We start from the raw sequence: 21,340 nt of genomic DNA, 5'->3' as shown, positions 1-21,340 counted from the left end.
GATGAAGAGGGTAGTACTTTCAAATAAAAGGACTTCGTACTTTAACTACTTATCCTAGTAGATAAGACTGTATGTCCAAGATTCAATGACTATTCAATCAACAAAGGAGGGGATGTATTCTTGTTCTTTAGTGCACAAGCATTACTCATGGATAATGTGCAACAACAGCTGTGGGCTGGGACGAAGCACAAGACGCCCTAAAAATCAAGAGGAAAGCAATGTTGCAATGCTGGACTACATGAAAAATGTTTGTGCCTGTCAATGTAATTTGATCATGAATGATATATTGCAAGGGTCAGTAAACCTTTTCTATAAAGGGCCATGCGGTCAGTATTTTCTATGTTAGGCTGTATGGGCCACAAATGGTCTCTGATACTTTTTTATTTTACATGACCCTTTTAAAAAAGGTAAAATGCATTCTTCCAACCTCTGACATATAAAACTATGAGGACCTCCCCCCTCCCACACACACTGCCCCCTCCCTCAATGGGCAATCTACACTTTCGTGTGGCTTGCTTACTGAGTACCTCGTGTTAAATGGAATGGTCCTGGGCAGGTGAGGAAGCCTGTGTCACTATGTTCACCAGGTGAGCATAACCGTACAACAGCCCCTCTGAAGGACAAAGCAAAGGGTGGCACCTGAGCACTGAGTGTCAAACACCAGCTCAAAAGGAAGATCACACAGAGGGAGATAACAGAATGAACTGGCCAGCTTTGGCTCAATTCCCAAGGCAAAAGCATGAGCAAGGATACCCTCCACCAAGTGCCCAAGGTGGTTCTCTGGGCCCCCAGCACAGCATGACAAAGCCCTGAGCTGGGAGCATCAGAGAGCTCTGGGTTTCAGCCTGAGTATGATTTATCTTTAAAGAGGTTAAACCTGCAAGTTTTGTAATCTACCCACTGTAGAATATATCAGTCTGTTCTGGAGTTTCAAGGGATGAACTGTACTGAAGTCTGACTCAAAGGCCTCCTCATAATTCTGCTTGTTTTAAAAACCATAATCTTTTCAATTTCTTTTTTCTCCCGAAGACAATTTTGGAGCAAGCACAGGGAGGAAAGAGGACTTCCTGCTGGGATGTGAGGCCTGCCCTGCCGATGTGATACACATAGGCGCGATTCCACGCTTACAGAAAAAAATCCCAGCGTTTCAGTGGGTATCAAACCATAAGACGACAAAAACTTAGAGCTAAGAATTCAAAAAGAATTACATTTCAAAACAACTGAAACAGTCACTGTTTCGGGGCCACTGGCAAAAGGTTTCTCACCAACATGACATGTAACTTCATTTTGAAAAACAGCATAGAAACTTATCCTTAAGTTTTAGGGAAAGAAAAAGACCAACACCTTGGAAGCTGACTGAATTTGATCTAGAGCTATAAACCATAACTTCCCAGTCACACTCAGGTTATATAACAGGTCCCAATTTTCTATTATCTTATTCTAAAGCACATCAAGCCCCTAGTTTTCATTTGTTGGCTTGCCTTTAACAGATTTATTTTGAAAGAATGTGGGACTGAAAAAATATCAGTGCCAATCATGTTTTATTTTCCTAGAAGCTGGTGAAAAATATTACATAATGAACAATGCTTTGGGTTTGTGATTGGACTTTGTTTCTCCTCCGTGAAGACTTTTCCCATATCTAAATGTGAGGTTCAGAAAAATGAACATCCAACTAAAGTAGTCTGAACTGATTTTGGAAGAAACAAAATCTTGGCTTACTTTAGAAACAAGAAGTGAAGCTGGAGTCAGGTCTATGATAAAACAGTGAAGTAAGAGGCCCAGGCCACATAATCTTAGAATTCCGAATTCCTATTCGCTCACGGGCTCACTCTATTGGCTTAGAGGGCCTCACTTTGGCTACTGTGATGGGAGATTCTAAGAAGAAAGATGTGAGGCTAAGGATGCTCAAGTTTCAGGAAATAGTATTTGATGCGTTAGAGCAACGTAGGATACCTCTTTTGTAGCAAAAAGAAATAAAGAAATGTAAAAGGAAGAACAAAATTGAGGTAAGATAAGGAGGAAGAAGAAGAGGACAGAGAAGAAAAGAGCCAGAAGAAAGAAGATATGTCAGGGAAGATTTATTCCTGAAAAAAGATTCTTTTCTCAAGCAAGGGTCAGCAAATTTGTCTTTAAAGGTCCAGATAGTAAATACTTTAGGCTTTGTGGGCCATATGGTCTCTGTTGCAACTACTCAAATCTGCTGGATAGCAGCCATAGACAATCCATAAACAAATGGGCGTATATTTGTTCCAACAAACTTTTATTTACAAAAGAGTGACCAGCCCACAGTCTATAGACCCTTGATAGATAATTTCCAAGTCAAAAGAGAGCCTGCACAGGCTGACCTAAAACCAAAAGGACCAGATGTGGCTCCCTGAGCCAGCACCTTGGGGAACTCCAGCCCAGTCCCAGGTGCGAAGACAAAACATCATACTTGTTGATGGTGACACGAAGCCTCTCCAGCTTACATCGCATAGCATGTTGTCCTTTCCTACTTGGTTCTTAGGTCCACTGATCGACAGGAATGCTGCCCATATATGAGAGTGACAGCTTCCGCCCTTGCTGCAGAATCTATCACAAGGCAGGAAAGAGACCAAACTTTAATTCAAAGTACCTGTCTGAAAGTCTTGTACTGCTGACCTGAACAGTAAGAAATTCATCTGGGCAGTATGTGATGCAAAACGGGTCCCGTGAGAAGCACCGCGTATGTGAAGGGATGACTAACTGAACCTCTTCTATCCATAGTACGACAGAAACGAGGCACAAAGTCCAGAGCCCAAGACTATTTTTTTTGGTAAAGCTTGTGTATAAGTCTTTGATGTAATACAGATGCAACAGAAGTGGCCTGCCTAAAGGATCCAAGGGATGAGTATCGCAGATTCAGGGACGTTAAGAACATTCCTGTGTAGGAAGCCTCAAGAGCAGAACAAGTTCGTGGCCTTTGTGCTACGCTGCAAGACTGCTACATGTCTGAGGAAGTGCCGGGGGTGAGCCTCTGGACCCGACTCGGGGAGCAGTATCCATGTTGTCCTCCCAAATCCAGGGAGCCTCATGGGACAGAAAATGGGTCTCTTGAAGAGGGCCCAGCTCTGAGCTTCAGTGATTGCTTCCCAGGCATCTTCCAGGTCCTGCAGAGGCTCAGAGGTAATGTCAGTGTTCTCTGGTCATCAACTTCCGCTCCAACACTGGGACAATCACTTCACCGAGCACAGGCCCGGGAGCAGAATTCCTTTCTGATTTGGAATCCAGCCTGTGGGGGAGACTGCTTTACATCTGGTGGCAAGCCATACTGTGAAGATGGCTACAGGAAAGAGGTCTTTGTAAGAGAGGAAAAATAAGGAGACTCAACAGCAGGCCTGGGCGTGGAGGTATCTGGGGGACAGTATCTGCTCTAAGTGTAAAAGGGCTTTTCAGAGTTGGCCCTCAAGTTTTATTTTTGTTGTTGTTGTTGTTTTCTTTCTTCTATTAGCAAAATTAACTGAATCAGAAAAAAATGAGATTCAACAAATACAAAAATAGTTCTAAATTTTTAATCTCCTAATTATGTAGAATCCCAGCCTATTTAAATGTAGTCACTACTATAAAGTGTAAGTTAATTTTAAAGATCATCCATTGCATTGTTAGGTGTATAAAATAAATACATACACATTGATAACTTTTCTCAAATGCTTTCTAGAATGGGAGAGAAGGGTATTATCTTGAAGCAAGCTTTTACAAATGAAAAAGACCTTAGAAAAGTAATGGAATGAATTATAAACCAGGAACTGGAAAAGTTCCACTCACTCGCTGCCTCAAACCTCTCCCTAACCTAACGCAAGCACCTTCCAAGGTACGTGCAGCTAAGAGGGCACCTTGAATGTATGTACAGGAATCAGCAAGCTTGACGTTGGCAAACCTTGGCTGTTTAAGTCACCACAAAAACAATATCCAGTGACAACTATGTGAAAAGATGTTTTTAAACTTTAAAACCACTTTTTAAAGATTCAAAGAACCTACTCAAAACATATTAATGCTTCTGTGCAACTTAATGCTGAGAAAGGGTTGCCAGCATACACACCTAGCAGTGTCATTAACATAGGTGGCTCCTGAATGGCCACAGTAAGATATTAAAAAGAAAAGAGAGTCATAGAATAGAAGAGACATGGGGGGAGGGGGAATCAAAGCTTCACTGAAGATAGTAAGCTTTGCTATCTATGACATTCAACACAATTCTCAGTTTCCCATGAATCAGATGCTTTTCTCCAGTCCTATCCAATCATCAGAAGTTTTCATTGTACATATACAGCTAACCTTCTACAGAATGGGTAGAAAGCCTGTTTTATCGTGATCTAAATGAACTGATGCATAAAAAAAGTCTGTCTGGGTTCAATCTAAATTGATCTGAAGCCATCTAAATGGAACACTTTTTAATAGAAAGGACAGAGTAGCAGCTGTCCATACAGCCCTATTTTGGTGACAGAGCATACTAGAGGAGCTGGTTGAGGCTTTAACAACCAAGCCTTTTTGTAGAGTGGCCCAATGGAAATGCTGAGTGCACATGGTGTTATAATGACGCAATGTTATAGGCACCAAGGTAAAGCCAGTGTCACCCATCTCAGGCTTCACTTGGGAAAGGCAAGCATCATCAGTTACAAATACTGCAGTTCTTACTTTTGAGCTGTGGAACAGAGACTGACAGGGCAGGGGCAGGAGTGATAACTACAAGCATGAACTACGCACATGGCGATAACCAATCAGAACGCACACCCACTCTACACGTGTACATTCACACGAACATCAGCTCTGGGCGTAGGGTGTGTGGGCCCACGAGGAGATGCTGCAGCTGCTTCCTTCAACTGCAAGGTTGCTGTGACCTTTACTTAACTTTGTTGTTTTGACCTTTCTGAGTCTGATGCCAAAGTGGCTTGCAAGATGTTCAGAGAGACTTTGGGCCACATTTAAACCATCTGTCCTGTACTAATTACCTAGCTCATGAAACCCCGAGCATAGTGCATGGGGAAGAAAGAATTTTACTATAGAACTGGGGCTGGGAGATATTTGTAGCTGACAGCCACAGGCAAACGCACCCAAACAGACATGCAGACACTCGCTCTTAAACTTCTCTATCACTGGAAATAACATTTGCTTTCTTTGAACATGGAAGTACTCAGAGTAAGAAGAAAATCAGAAGTCAGTCACTCTCATCCTATTGTCAAATTACAGCCACCAGAGGGAAAAAAGAATCCCAAATTTTTTCCCCCAGAGTAAGACGAAAACCTTATCAGAATACTAGCAAGCCTGCAAGGCCAAAAACAAAAAGGATGGTAAGAATCAATAATGGAAATAAATTTTAAAGGTTGTAAACCAGTATTAACACCTGATGACACACCTTTTGTCCCGTGGGCACATAATTTAGAATCCATTTTTTTTTAAATGACAAAAGATGAAAGGTAAGAGGAGTGAATATGATTTTAAAAGGAGTAACAGAAATATTAATCTTTTACAATAATTATAAATTCCCTCTGCATTCTTCACATATCATAAAAATGATTTGGTTTAGCTTTCAAACATTATTTAAACAAACAAACAAGACAGAGAGGGAAGTTCACTGCTGGGGTTTGCAAAGAGGAGCATCTGTTCATGTACAGATACTGCAGGGTGGCAGCTGGAAAGCTACTTTTATGTGCATGATGGTGGTCTTCTCGGCTACAGTACAAGTGCTTGTGCATCAAGTATAAAATACAAGCCTTTAATCACATAGATCAGCTTTTTAGCTTTTGTAAATTTAAAAACAAAAAGGATAAATAAGGCACTGTACTTTTAAAAACTAAAACTGCTTGGTTCCAAGTTTAAAACCCAAGGAACAACCAGAATATAATATATAACTTCCCTTACTCAGCCTCAGAGAAAGACTCTGCAAGTTCCCTTCTCCATGTGAGATGCATTTTCTGACATCTTAAATTGTGGTGTTCTCCATGAACTGCGGATTTGAAAGGCTTGATAAGCTTGTAAAAGCAGATTTAGTTAATGCAAAATAAAGGGTTACTTCTACAGAACAGTTTTGCTCTCGGCTACAGCCCTTCCGATCACTTTGTATCCAGCCGCCTCCGTTTGCTGTGGGAAGAGGCCAGCTTCGCCTGCAGCTTCCGCTTTCTCTGGGCGGCACTGTTCTCTGGGGTTTGGGTCAGGGGTCGGGCCCGAGCCTTTCCACTGCTCTGCTTCCTGTTTGTGACTTTTTGTGGCCTTGAAGAGGATTCACCTGACCCTTTTTGCTTTGCAGGTTTCCTCACTGTCTCCGAGGAGGTGGGCTGGGTAGGTCTTCTGTTTGTATTCTCTTTTTCTTTCCTGGAGGAGGGGCAGCTCTTCCCAGAGGACTTTTTAGGGATCTTCACTTTATTCTCTTTCAAAGTTGTCTTTCTGGGCAGTTGGCTGACTCTGTCCCTTGCAGCTGGCTTCTTGGCAGCAGGGGTTTTGGTGGATCCATCAACATGCTTTTCTTTGCTGGCTTTCATCGCAGGCGCCTTATCCTTCTTGTCCTGAGCGCTGCCGCCTTCGGTTCTCTTGCGTTTATTCTGAGCTTCTGCTTTCGGCAAGGTTTCAGACGTCTGCTTCCCTTTCCTTCCCTTCACTCCATCGGTACTCCTGGGCTTAACAGGAAACCCATCTGCATCTACTTGCAGGGCAAGCTTGGGAGACATCAGAGGGTTGATGCATACACTCTTGCAACCCTGTTTACCTTCTGCAGCCAGACCAAACGGGCTTTCCATTTTCTCATTCTTGATCAAGCGCTGCTGGGCTCTGAGCTTTCCTCGAATATTGGAATATTTTCTAAGAATCCGGGTACTAGCTGGAGTAGGTGAGTTTGGGGGAAGATGGCTATTTCTACCTTCCCTGACTTCCTCTATGCTGTCTTCAGAAGTCGGGCAGAGGCTGGAATCACTGCCATCCTCTAGAGGCTCCACTTGGTCAGGATTCTCTCGGAATTTAGCCCAGAGTTTCTGTGTTTTCCAGTTGTTCTTAGCAGGAGTAGCTCCAGGAAATTTCTTCAAGTGTTTTTTCAAGCGTTCAGCCTGTAGTGAACTGGGGTACAGGCTGGAAGGGGAGTACTTCTGAAGAGGGTGCTTGACAGGAGGGATATCTCCTGGGAGACGAGTGTTGAGCTTCTTTACGATGACCAAGGACCGGGTTTCGGTCGTCTCCAAGAACCATTTACAAACATTAGATAATTTAAAGTTCGTCATAAACAGCATCTGAACAGGAGAAAACTTTTGAGTCTCCAATGAACCCCTGCATTTCCGTGACCTTTTCTTACTTTTCCAAATCTCCTTCAGTTTATCCGACTTGTTCCTTGCCCTTGGTGTCGGCTGGGCTTCTTTCTCCAACTGGATCCAGCCCTTCTGCACTTTCATGTACTGGGCACTGAAGTTGGCGATAAGCTCTTGGTTTTCCTCCTCGGCACACCATTCCATAAACTTTGGCTGGTCGTCGACCACCGCGTCCACATCATCCTCATCTAAGGGATCTCCACTCTCTGACCCTTCACTGTCCTTTGGTGTTGGGCTTCCTTGTGCTGCTTCCTTTTCGGAAGTCATTTTTGTAGTATCCAAGGAGTCCAGAGAATGAGCGTGTCTTAGATTGTAGGTAGAAGAGGTCAGTCTTGTGAGCCTTGGTACCCATTTTGGGGGCCCAGCAGCGTCACCACTTCCGCAACTGGATGACCCGAGTGTGCCGGATGGCACTTCGCTGTCGTCACCTTTATGCTGGGCGTCTGTACTGTCTACCTCATTTACAACCTCCTCCACACCTTGTGCAGGTACAGGTCTTGGCCTCTCTTCTAACTGTTCTGAGAAAGTACACGGAACACTTTCTAAGGGGTCATGAGCGTGTTTTTCCCCTAACTTAGACTGGACATAGATTTCCAGTCTCTCTCCAGGTAAGGGCTGGCCACCTGTGGTTATGGGATCACTGCTGGGGAAAATATCTCCTTCTTCCCTTTTGACTTCTTTTGCCAACATGTTTTTAAAAGTCTGCCTGGTGATGACCCCACCCCCTTCGCCCTCCTGCTCGGCATCCTTCTCAGAGAGATTTTCAGGGATATCTGGGTTTTCGGCGTCCTCCAGAGCTTTTGCATGGAGACCGTCGGTCAGAAAGCCCTCAGGTGTTGTCCTGCCAGGGTACTCCTCTTTTTTAGAACGTTTTGCACCAGGATTTTTAGAAACCTTGATCTCAAGACAAGCAGAGGAAGAATCAGAACTTTGATTTCTGAGGCACCTATCAGAAGAGGAAGAATCTGAAAGTTGACTTCTTAGGCACCTATCAGAGGCCTCAGGGACTCTTCTACCTTTTTTCTTCCTGTCCGAATTCTCTTCAGTTGAGTCAATGTTTTGCTTGCACGCATCTTTTCCTGAAGACTGCTTTGCATCACTGTCCTCTCCCTCTAATTCTCCTGCATCACCTGCTGCCTCGCCTCCCTCCGTTGCACCGGAGTTTTCCTCAGTAAACGTGCTGCTCTCCTTCAGGCGTGGGTCAGTACCTGCGTCCCGCGTCCCTTCAGTCGCGGCCTCACGACTGATGCTGTGGTCGTCCTCAGCCTTTCCTGGGCAAATGGGTGGCTCCAAGCTCACTGGGGGAGTCTGATGTTCTGAGCACAGAGGACTTTCCGCTCTACTCACTGCTTCTGGAGAAGGATGAGGCCTAGAAACATCTTCACTGCCTCCCTCAGAAAAGCTCTCAGCAGAGGGAACCAGGTGACAGCTTTGGGGTTCACTCATCTCCTTGGTATCCAGCAGTTCAACTGGCTGTTGGTCTCGTCCAGGAGAAGACACCCCACTTGCTGTGGGAGTCAAGGCCACGGAGCCGCCCTCTGGAATGTCCTCTTCGGGAAGGTGAGCAGGGAGGGGCCCTGCCGGGCTGGAGTCTGTTGTTTCCTCTGGCCCAGGGGACAAGCTCAGATTCAGTTTATTTGTCAGGGGGCAAATCTCAGGCTCTTGAGACTCCTTTTCAGATGAAGCATCTCCGTCTCCTTCCTTGAGCGAGGTTCTTTCTTTATTAGGCTCTTCAGGGTCGTCTTCTCTGGGAAGCTCCCCATCTACTGTAGGACTCAGGGTTGACATTACAGGGGTCTGCTTGGGAGTGGCCACTGCCTCTGACGCCAGTGTTGAGCAGCTTGCTTTTTCTTGGGAGTACACATTTCTGGCCAGTGTGCGAACGGTTGGCAGTTCACAACAATCACCATTGAAAAAGTATCCTCGAGTACTCTTTCTGGCTGTTTTCCGAGAAGATAATATTGATCTTTGATTCTCATAGTGGTATTCTGTTATTGGCTGACTGATATAAACGACATCACACTGGTTATCATAATCGTTTATCCGCAGCCCTGATGCTCTTTTGCTTTTCCGAGCTGTCTTGATGGAGGGTGATAATATCTTGGTTCGTGAATGTCCATTAGATGCTTTGTGTACAGCAGGCATGGGGCTGGGGGCTAACCAACCATCTTTGGAATGATCAAACTGGCCCTTATCGCTGGGATGTAAATGGTAATCCACCTTATTTCTCCCTAGTGAGTGAAGATGGTTCTCTTGCTTTGGCCTTGAATCTTGTTCACTTGCCTCTAAATCCTGGTGCAAAGGTGTTTTAGAGCCACCCTGTAAAGTATTCTCTTTGTCGGCAGTTCTAGGTGAATTCCCCACAAACTCTGAGTCCCAAGCCTCTTCTGATAAAGCTCTTAATGAATTTCTTTGAGAAATACAGTTGTTGCTCTCTTCACTATTCTCAGCTGCCACTTTCATGGTAATTAGACTTTCTGCTAAGGCTGAACTCTGCACACGGTCTTTACCATCCTCACAGGTTTTCACATTTGTGTCTTGCTCCTGTCCAGTGGTTTGCCCCTCCAAGCTCTTAGAGATGTGGAAGTTGAATGAAGGAGAATTAGATGCAGTGAGGTATCCCGGAGAGGAGCTATCCACTGAACTCCCAGAATTAGGTTTAGTGGTTGGAAGCTCAGAGGATTCCTTCTGGACAACGGTCAGGGCGTTCTCTCTTCTGTCTACAGAATTTGTCTCAGGAAGAGGCTCCTTCAGGGACTTGTCTGCCAAGTGTGGAGGGCTCTGAGAGCCTAATGAGTCTACTAATGAATCTGCCGGAGGAGGAGATTTTGTATCAAGACATGTAGCATCGTTTTCCTTATGTTTGGTGCCTAGCTGAGCACAGCCAGCACTGCAGGTGGATGCATCCATTGCTCCAGGATCGGAGGGTCGCGGGTCCTCAGTGCCTGGCTGGGATTCAGTGTACAGGTCGCTGAGAACACGAATGAACTGCTTCTGATGATGAGTGCACAGTTTGACCATGAACTTCTCCAGGGGGGACTTCGACTGATTGTTAGAATCTACTGCTATTGCCTCTGTTGAGTTCTCACTAGACAGACAAAGAGAAAGAAGGAATTAGTATGGTCATTTTCCAAAGAACCATATTTACATTACGAAAATCACCAGATCTTACTCATGCTATAAAGAGAGTAGACACTCTGACCAAAATTGCTTCTAAATGCCCATATACTTTTAATTCAATAAATGAGTATTTACCTAGTTAAAATATAAAGCGGTCATATTCTCAATTTTTAGTGACACCCTTCATTCTTTTTAAGTGACCATTCACAAATAACTTTATTATAGAGAAAAAATACAGAAAAATTTTTTTTCAAAAAATAAAATTCTGGCCATATTATTAAGTCCAGTTGCTCAACATATACTTTTGTAGTAGGCCTGGGTATTCCTGTTAAATAATCATTTTTCCTAAGTCCACAACACTGACAAAAATTCAAACACTATATTTTAAATCTTAGTTTAGAAATACTTAAGAGAAATTAGTTTTAACATGGTTTTGCAGCATGACCAATTGGCTGGACTATAAATTCTGCAGACGGTGATGCAGGAACTCTACCCCTTTTCTAGGGCATGGAGGATTAGAGATCAATAATTTCACATGTCAGACACATTGAACAATGGAATGAAAAGCAATTTCTGGTTCCTGGCCTCTAAGTAAGGATATGTGATTGGCTGACAGGGATGGATTTTTAAATCTTTTCATCTCCTGAGCTTCCCCAAACCCTGCTATAAAAGCCTCTTATAAAGCATTTAAAGGATACGGCTCTGTCACTGTGAAGTGGTACGACTGTGTCTTTGGTCAAGCCCCATTTGTTCCATTCTCTTAGACTTCTGATAAATGCCTCACAGTGATCCACAGCAAGTCATTCTATGTTAAAGAACACTTTTCATAAGTTATCCAGGACGACTCTTACGACAGTTTAACCTGGACGGTGTGGGTGGTGGGAAAGGGTACTAGACTCAAGACAGGGTAAAGGCAACAGCTAAGTGTTTTCAAGAGCTGCTTAGTGTTTCTGGATGTCTGGTTTTTACTAAGGCCGTGCGGTTGGAGTGCTTCAGTTTTCTGGCGTTTTATACAATTTCTCAATCTCTCTGTCTGAATTTTAATCCCTCAAGAGACTATTATCTGACTATGTAACAAGGCAGAGCACTGAGGGCAACTGAATAAATGTGTGTTGCACAGATGCTGTTCGATAACTTCTGATGAATTCTTTTCTTCCATCTGTGCCTTTATCTCCCATCCACGAGGTGCCTTATAGGAAGGCTTATTACCCTCGACAGCCTACACCAGCCTCCTGCCTTTCCATCTTCCTCTGGCCCCTGAAGCAGTGTGGTTTTAGAGAAAGGAACACTGATTGTGAAATATGAAAAACCTATATTCTACTTCTCACTCTGACATTACTATACAGGATCTGGGACAAATTACTTAACCTTTCTGAACCTTGGTTTTCTCATACGTAAGTTGGAACTGAATATCAGTATTTCAAAGAAGCATTGTGATATTAGGTAATGTACATGAAGCACAATGTACTTTTGAAAAAGCAGATGTTCACTTTTAGTTTCCCTGTTCCTAACTCAGGGAGGTTTTTAAAACCAAGTGGTGAATAAAGTGGCTGGATCATGTCTAAATATAAAACAAAATAAAACGAAGAAACCATTAGTGACATCTGTTGTTAAAACTGCTTTACAAGAGAAAAGTTATACTGTGTTTTTATTTTCACAACTAGCTGGAGAGTTGTTTTATTCATTGGTACCCTAGATATCTGAAAGGGCCTACTTTAGACTATGGATTATAGACACGTCTTAGAAAATGCCTGCCTGAAACCTGAAATGGATCACTTAATTGTGAATAAACTAAGAAAAAAGATTACTACAGAACTGTTATAACAGGTGCAGGGGATGGTGAACTTTAAAGTGCATGCTGGCAATGGGACAAAAATCTAGCAAAAAGAAAAGGCCAAAAGCAATAAGAAAAAAACTCATTGAGCAGCACAATTATGATATGTATATTTTTCTGTCTGTATATCATACTTAGGGAAAAAATTTTAAAAAGGCAACGTCTGGAAGGGCAACAGAATTTACTCCTACTGTGTGAGAATGGTGAACATCATCTCCTTCCTTCAGAACACGGGAGACGCCAGTGACAACCTTGGGTGAGGGGCTGTTAAGTCATGTCCAAGTCTAGGCCTCAACGAGATATACACAGGAGTTTAACAAACTCCTCATGCAGCTGCCAGACTCTGCACCTTGAGAAGTCAGGAGGCCCCTGCTGAAGATACCCTGTGGCTATGTCCACCAGGCGGTACCAAGAGCATAATACACGCGCCACTCAAAGATGCTGTGGGTGTGGACCAGCGGCATAAAGTATCATAATACACCAAGTCCTAATCATTTTGTTGGTAGAGCATCTTGCCTTCAATTTGTAAAAAATATAACATCTGTGAAACACAATAAAGTGAAGTGTGATAAAATGAGGTATGTCTGTATGTGTTATGATACTACCTGGGTGACTTTGATCAAAACACTTAACCATTTTGGGTCTTAGTGGAGAATCTGCCACAACTACCATGTGGAATTGCTACAAAGAAAAACCTCCTAAGTTTATGCAAATAACAATTACCATCACTGTCAGCCAATCACATTAAATATACTTCAATACTAATAACTCAGAGATCCAGAACGTGCATTGTTTTTTTACAAACTAAAAAATGATCATTTTCTAGATAAAGTTTTCCCTTCAAGTACCAAACATTATTAAATTTTTAAATATTCTTGAGAGAAATCATTTAAAAATTATATCCTCCTCTGAATATAATTTATTCTACCTTTATGACTCAGGGTTATTACCATGTGTACTACTATTAAAGTTAGACATATTTTTATTATACGAAACTGAAATATACTGATAGTTTGGGGGGCTACTCAATTAAGTAAATCTGTCTGCCGAAACACAAAACAGCCTCAGTAGCAGTCTTTGCTTTATCATAATCTTTCTTCTTATTGGCTTCCAAACACAGGCTGTGTTTAGAAGCCCCATTCTTCTGCTCACTTTAAGTAAAATTAAATAGGCTCTGAATGAAGGCTTGAAGAATAGTTTTTTGAATAAAGTACATGGATTCTCTAACAACTTCAGCTGCTCAGAGGCCTTTACTCCTCAGTTTTGAGTCTTTGGATGTGTTTCTGATATTTTTGAGATATGTGACTACAAAAAAGTGAGATATTACTGCGTTTTCAGTGCATCAAAGATTGTACGCTAAATGCATTTTAGTAATACATGAAAAAGGCAAAAAGGTTGCTAACGGTCTTTGAGAAAGATTAATATCCTGGAATCTTATTGTAGAAAAAATGGAAGAGATAGATGGTTCTTCCCAACTCAGAAAGCATAATCATCACCAAAGTCTGTGAACATCTTTGAGACACAGTTTCATGCGGGCAGCTGTGCTCCGGAAGCAGGCTTGAGGTCTGGGAGTCACAATATGCCTGGGCAGCACCATTTACTGAGATAGAAACACAGGCAATGAAGCTGGTGGCTGATGATTGCTGGGGTGTGTGCGTGTCTGATGAGTTCTATTCTGTATACGCCGAGCTGAGGTGTTGAAAAGATTCTGAATGTGAGTTGTCTGGTAGGCAACTAGACACACAGGCATGAACCCCGCCGGTAGCTTCACTTGGATCTGAGAACCTCTACATTAATACTAACCTTTGTCCAAGTGTCATTAAATGGCCGTGCTATAATAGCTAACTTTATAACTATAGTAATAAAATCACTTTTGACTGTGCCTCTAAATTATCCACCTTCTTATCTTGTTTTCCTCTAGACATTTTCTCAATAGGACCTAAGTGTAGATGAATTTTAATTTCACATCATTTAAATATTTAATTTAAAAAATTAACCTCAGCTTCCTGAAGTTCAACTCTACTTTTTTTCATGTTTTTAAAAAAGATGGGTGCTAGCCAGTTTGCCTGAGTTTTAAACAGCTAGTTTTTACCAGTTTTTAGTTATCCGAATTTTCCAATAGTGTTTTAGGCCTTTAATACAGCCTAAATATAGCATTTGTCCTGGTTTAGAATCTTCCCAGGCAGAAAGGAGGGAAACCAGAGAGGGGCGAATTTCTGTCCTGCAGACCATTCACTAGACCTAAGGGGAAGCACTATGCTTTAGTCCAGTGATTATAGTCCATATCACAGTATATCCTTCACATTTGACTACATCAGATCTTTTTAAGAACAATTAATTCATCACAGATACTGAAATTGCTTGAGTTCTTGTTTCTTTTGCTCAACAACAGGACTCTGCAATAGTTGAGAGAATTATCTGTCAATCAGAAATACTTCACTACTAAAGAGCAGGAAGAGCCTAGAGACTGGTGAATGGCAGGAAGGGCTGTAAGAAGGGGGAAGCTTGACTTCCAACTACCTGGACTACAAGTTTTGAGTTTCTCCCCTTGGTGCAAAGTGGCCTGCATGACCTTGACTGCTTTGCCTTTCTAGCGCCATTTCAATGCCTAATTCCTAAGGGTGTGGTAAAAGGATAAGATAATATTCATAAAAATGTGGAAAGAAATAGTTTAGGAATGATGTGTTATTTCGTAACCTTATCTTTAATGATTTACTCAATGATGTTTTTCCAGCTCAGAGGTTAGACACAGCAGAACTTGCCTACTTTGTCAATACTGCAATACTTAAATTCCCGAAGAAAAGCATCTTGTGGTTAGTATAAATGGTGGCTGGTCAATACTTATGTTACCTCAGGATAAGGTTAAAGATCAAATAGAGACGTGGCAGAGAGCTGAAATGACAATTTTAAGAGTCTGGCGTTTGAAACTGATGGATTCAGGTAGTCTCTCCAATATCTGCTCCCTACCAATAAAACCGCTTGATGCCAATTCAATATCACTGATAATAACCCAAACATATTCTTCTCGAATGAAAAAGATCAACAGAGACAGTGAATAATGTTTGAATGGGAGCTAATTTTAGTAGCAGAGAAAGGTAGTCCCAGGAAAACAAAAGGGGAGAGAAAGCTAGATAGCACTTTAGGGAGAGTAGACAACATTGTCAAGAGCTCTAAACTAGTCTTGATTCTTCTTTTGAAATACAAACAAAACAAAACAAAACAAAAAACATAAAAATGCATCGTCAGTCCCCCTTCAAGGTAATGAGTTGATTTTTGATTTTTTCTGTTTTTGTTTTTGCAAGACAATAATCTGAAATTATGTTCCCTAATACGTCACTTCTGATCCACTGAGCACCAAAAATATAAGTATATTCAAGGGGCTGGATAAGTCTGCTGACAAGTCCTTGCTCTAAATCGGGAAATGCATCTACCCTCCACTATTTCATATCATACCTGGATATAGGAATATTCCAAGGGCTATGGCAAAATTTTTGTGTGTCTGTGTACATATGTAGTAGAGAAGATGGCATGGGGTGTGATTTAATTTTTTCACTCTTTAAAAAGCCATGTATAGTTGTACCTCTAAACTACTGAATAAGTTTCTCTTCATGAAACTGAACTAGGAGAAACGGTAGAAAGGTAGTAAAGGTGACAACAGAAAAGGGAAAAATAAAGTTTCTAAGATCACGGAACAGAAAGTGATCTCTTAAAGTCAGGCAGTTATGGAGTGGAAAAACAAAGAACTACTGATCTAAAACAAACGACGATCATTTTGTAATAGATTTCTAAGTTTACTGTGTTCTTAACCAAGTTCACTAACAGGCAGAATAAAGGCTCAAAAAATTATTCATTAATAATCTAAAACAGGAGAAAGGAGATACTTTACTGGGCATGTAGTCATAATTTGCTAGCTTTTCGGTATCTCAGGGCTTAATATACTGATAAAAGGCTATTATTCAGAGCGGATCTAAATAAGATAGGAACAGTTTAAGGCTTGTATATTTTATCTATTTCTCTTCAATTTAACCAGATTGTCAAACTTATTAAATAATAATAGTACAATTATCAAGGAGAGTCTCATGTTCACTCTTTAACATATTTCTCCCATTGGCAAATGTACCCAGGTAGCCAAATTATCATCATCAGGTTACTTGGTGAGTAGGAAGTCTGAACAGGAGGTAAAGTAACACCTCTATCTCCTTTCCAGGAATGTAATGGGCTCACAAAACAAACACTTCTGTCAAACTATTTCTGAAAAAGTTTTTCTTTCCTCACTTAATTTTTGTTTCTATCGTCCCAGGTAAGCCTATGAATCCTAGGCCAAATACACTATATTTGGTGTTAATTTAAAAAGGAAGGAATGTTCAGAGGCTGTAAAAGCCATGGGATTTTAGACTGGATGGCATAAATTAAAAATAAAATAAAATAAAAAAGATAGCTTATGGAAGTGCGGGAAGAAATAGCTCCAAGAAATATAACCAGGTACTGATTTTTATTTGGTGAGAGCACAGACCTAAATTATTAATCTAATGAGTATTATAACAACAACAACAACAAAAAAACACTCTGAAATAGACTTGAGGAGAGATCTCTCTCTAGGGCTGACCTGAACTGGAAAAAAAAAAGTGTCTATCACTAGCCTGAATTAGTGAAACCAGATTAGAGAGAGCTCTGGATGTTAAAGGCATAACTAGCCTTTTATAAGGTCAAGATTACTTGAGAACTCATGACAAGCTAGTGAAACTGGCCTGTTTTTTATTTTTATTTTTTTGGTCAGGTAGGGGATTAAATCTATGTTGTTCTTTATTCCCAATTTAAATGACCAGGGCAATAATGGATGAAAATAATACCACTGCTTAAGCAGAAAACAGAGGTGCTAATTCCCAAAGCCAGAGATGATGCACAGCATCGTGATGCTCTTTAAAGCAGGGATGAGGGGAAATATCTGTCAAGGCCCAGCAGACACAGGACTGTGTACGGTTTCCCTGGAGTGGTGCTGAGAGTTAGAGTCCAGACGTCATACCCATTACAATGGAAATGAATTTCTTTGGTAACAACAACGATGACGATAAACTCAAACAAAAACCCACACCACCATCTGCAGGACAGTGTGTATGATAAACTCAAACAAAAACCCACACCACCATCTGCAGGACAGTGTGTATGTTGGGGGGCGGCGGGGTCATAAAGGAGGCAATGGGAGTTGACACAAACAGAAGACATTTAACAGTTCACATGATAGAGCCCGGCAACGCAAATAGTTTTTTCTCTCAAGAAATAAAATACATTTTAAGCAAATAATCCTAATTTCTTTTTGGGTGAAAGCCAGAGGGAGGCTAGCAGACTGTATCTCTAAATAAGCAGATATTTGATAGTATCCTTAGTTTTTCAAGATTTTTATGGGATCTTCTATATCCTGACTTTTCTCACATTCTCAAGGTTCTTAATACTCCTTTTTGAAACCATACAAATCTGTGGTATTATCCTTAAAAGCGGCAAATTCTACTTTTGTTGTCCTATAGTAAATGACGGCACTCCTAAGAAATAACTGTAATTATTTAAAGGACGTAGACTACTTTGTAAGATGTCAAACATTAGAGAAGGATTTCTAAGGTAGCTTGTAGAAGATTTAATGTTATTTCTCACTTGTTCACCTCAAAGAGGAGGTATATATGTTTTAAAATTTAAAGCACAGAGAAAAGCAAAGTATTTCTGTGTCTACCATTTGCTCTGGGGTGCTGCTGGAATTAAGTCCTCTAAAATCATCGCCGACATATCTCTGGAAACACTCAAGACCACTGTCAGGAATGTACTGGAGTGGGGTAAACTAAGCAGAATCATCTGTATATTCAAGTTTTTACTCAGGAATATGGGAAGACAAAGTATTACTAAATACATACACACATGCACGCTCACACATGTATTCTCAACTGAGGTATTAATTCTACTCAGTCTTAGCCCCAGTTCCATGACTTCTCTTGCTTCCAATACACTATCCAATTCAACAACACTGATTCAATTCCCCTTGGAGAACACTGTAGTCTAAGCCCCTTGCCATTAGTTTCCCCTCAAGTTAGGGTTTGCTTCTCATTATCCAGAATTGCCATCTTCTTAAAGCATAAAATCTAATCTTACTTTTTTTGCACAAAACTTCTGTCCACTTCCCACTGGCTCACACTCTGTCCTCCTTAGCACCTTCTCCTTGGGGTACATGTTAGATATTTCTTACTCTACTCTCATGGTTTGTTTCTTTTTATTAAATAGCGCTTATACTGCATGGTAACAGCCAACTTGGCTATCTCCTCCACTGGATTGTGAGCTTTCTCTAGGTCCAGGACTTTGTCCTTTTTAACTTGGTAGCTTCACCACCTAAAACTTGGGGCTCAGCTCATCTCAGGCATAAGTAATGAATAAACTAACCCAATAAATTACTGTGTAGTGAAAATAATTTCCCTAAGATGTTTTTCAAGGAATTGAAAATGGCAGAGAAAACATTCTGACATATAATGAGAAAGGAAAAGAATAAACTTCCAATGAAAAAGAGTTCAGATCTGAAGCAGGGAAAGGAAGAAAGGAATTCTGAAGGTCATATAGTAATAAGAGTGTACACTCCTAACTGTAAGCACACAGATTGCTATGCTAGAATGTTCTACAAGGCACCAGAAAAACTGGGATGAAAGCTATGGCTTACATAATAGATTTCAAAAGCCATTCGTTTTTTGTTTTTTTTTTTTTTACTGCAACCCAGAACAACTTTTTACAAAGTGACCCAGCACACGCATTCCAGTTTGTATGTCTGATGACACACATTTCAATGAAATAGTATTTATCCTTATTATAAACTATGTACTCTGTTTCTCTTTTTTCTTTTTAAAATGTTGGTTAGGACCCAGTAAATTGATCTTACAACCAATAGGTCACAACTGGTTGATCCAGTGTGAAAAACTGGTCTACACAGACTTGCCAATTCCTAGCACTTCGTAAGAATCTGCTACTCTGGTTTTCTTCTTAATCCAACTCTATCTAGCTGGTCACACTGCCAGGTTTTCCAGGCAAACTATCTCAAGTCAATTTAATAGACATTGTAACAAATACCTCTACACTGTGCTAGCTGGGATCTGAATTATCTGTTTGAAATGTGCAGAACTCCCATTTATTAAGAGTGTAACAAGTCAAATTAAATAGGCAAAACCCCCGAATTTTCACTAGAAAATTACAATTTTAATGATTAAACACTATGCACACACAAATTCCTACACTTAGCTCTTAAATTGCTTTATTCAGACTCTACTACCACATAAAAATAAAAAGCTAGGTTCAAAGCTTGTAAATTTTCAACCTTGAATATACAAAAAACTCTGCATACAATGGAAAGGCAGAGAAACTCTATGTAACTCTATAATTTTAAATCTTAAACATCTACTTTCCAAACAACTTTTATTCCTTATTCTTTTTAAAAAAATGAAGAATTATTAGTTTGATAATTCCCCTCAAACAGGACCAAGAAATATAAAAAAGTAGTATTCCAGGTTTCAATTATAGCTCCAACATTTCAATGAAGAGTAAAACAAAATTGGCTGCTCAGTGTCCCGGTCTAATATAAATTCATCTGCCTGGCTTTCAAAGTTCTAATCAATATAAGTTTTTCTCCACAACTCTCAAACTGATTTTCTCTCTCTCCTTACTCCTCACACTAAATTAACTCTTGCCAGGTGCTCACTCCTAGCTTTCATTTTATGGAGCACTTGCAAAGAGCTTGGCATAGTGTTAAGTATTTTATATAATCTCACTTATGCCTCATAGCACATCTCTGAGGGAGGCAGTATAAGCCCTCTTTTACAGATAAGAAAACTGAGGCTCAGAAAGGTTCAGTAACTTATTCAGTATTTAAACCAGGCCCATCAAATTTGCCTCTTAAACTTGTGATATTCTCTCCTCCTCAATGTCCTACCTACTCTTTAAGATTCACCTCCTCTAGTACTGAGTGAGCAATAACTTCTATTTAAAAAAATGAAGTTTTACATGTTTCAAATGTAATTTTTATTGGTAATTTTATAATATAGGTTTCTAAAAGGCAATGTCTATTCAAAGGTAAACTAAATTAATAATTGAGGTTTAGTTAAAAGTGAATCTAAAAGAAAATTATTAGTAGATAAAACCCCTCATTCATTCTAATTCTGAGTTGAATCAAGAGAGCCAAAGTGGTACAGAGATAAGTATAAAGGTTTGGTCCCAAGAGTTTTAAGGGGGCAGCTCATTATGTGAGGAGGGCAAGTCCCTTAAACTTCCCAATTTCCAGGGTTTTCATTTAAAAAAATGAAAGATTAGAATGGGACCAACAGTGTTTAATCAGTGGGTTAGTCAAAACCTATTGTCACAACCATGTGAATATACTTAACACTGCTGAACTGAATACTACTGAGGTAAAAATGGTTAAGATGGTTAAATAAAATTTATGTTGTGTCTAAATAAAATTTATGTTGTGTCTTCTGCCACAATTAGGAAAAAAAAAGATCCGCTGAATAAACTTTAAAATGCAAGAATAAAAAAAAAATACAATTAAACTTAAAAACTCCAAGCCGAAAAACTTCCCATGTTACATTTTGAAAATCTATAGCACGTTCAAGCCTCACTCTTATAAACTGATTCAGTGGATCTGGTGTAGGACCCTGTATTCTTAAAAGGTTGATTCTGATTGAAACTGATTATATCCAATGAGCCCCTGAACTCTATGGTCTAATATTCGAGGTAGAACTAGCCCGCACACAACAGGAGTAGAAATTATGAGTAACACACCTTGAAATTAATCAGAATAAAAAGTAAACTCCTCAAGCCAATTTCATGAAAGTATCATCACATTCATATGGTTCATAATAAAAACTTAACAAAATGGACTTGTTTTAAATAAAATGACAATCAGTTCTATATTTTCCCTTTAGAAAATGCTACAATGCAAAGTTGGGACCTAAGGTTTTTAGGGCCTTATTATTCAATAAAGGGTTGTTAACTCTTTCCTAAAGTTTGAACAGATGCACTTAGTGTTTGTTTCACATTTAATAAGCAATTTGCATTTTCAACAGAG

The 21,340-nt window shown here is 40.4% G+C and overlaps 1 protein-coding gene across 12 annotated transcripts in view; it reads right to left on the bottom strand.

The window, feature by feature from the left end:
• Positions 1–3,508: 3,508 nt before the first annotated feature.
• LCOR (ligand dependent nuclear receptor corepressor) overlaps positions 3,509–21,340 on the bottom strand; it is a 105,354-nt gene continuing 87,522 nt past the window's right edge. For all 12 annotated transcript variants that reach the window (XM_036223659.1, XM_016164159.2, XM_016164160.2 and 9 more), the window contains one exon: positions 3,509–10,392. In XM_036223659.1, coding sequence (XP_036079552.1) covers positions 6,066–10,392 — 4,327 coding nt within the window. In that variant the 3' untranslated portion in view covers positions 3,509–6,065. The remainder of the gene's footprint in view (positions 10,393–21,340) is intronic.

This window comes from Rousettus aegyptiacus, unplaced genomic scaffold, assembly GCF_014176215.1.
Source record: "Rousettus aegyptiacus isolate mRouAeg1 unplaced genomic scaffold, mRouAeg1.p scaffold_m13_p_6, whole genome shotgun sequence".
Classification (NCBI taxonomy): domain Eukaryota; kingdom Metazoa; phylum Chordata; class Mammalia; order Chiroptera; family Pteropodidae; genus Rousettus; species Rousettus aegyptiacus.
This window is presented reverse-complemented; position numbering and strand designations above follow the sequence as displayed.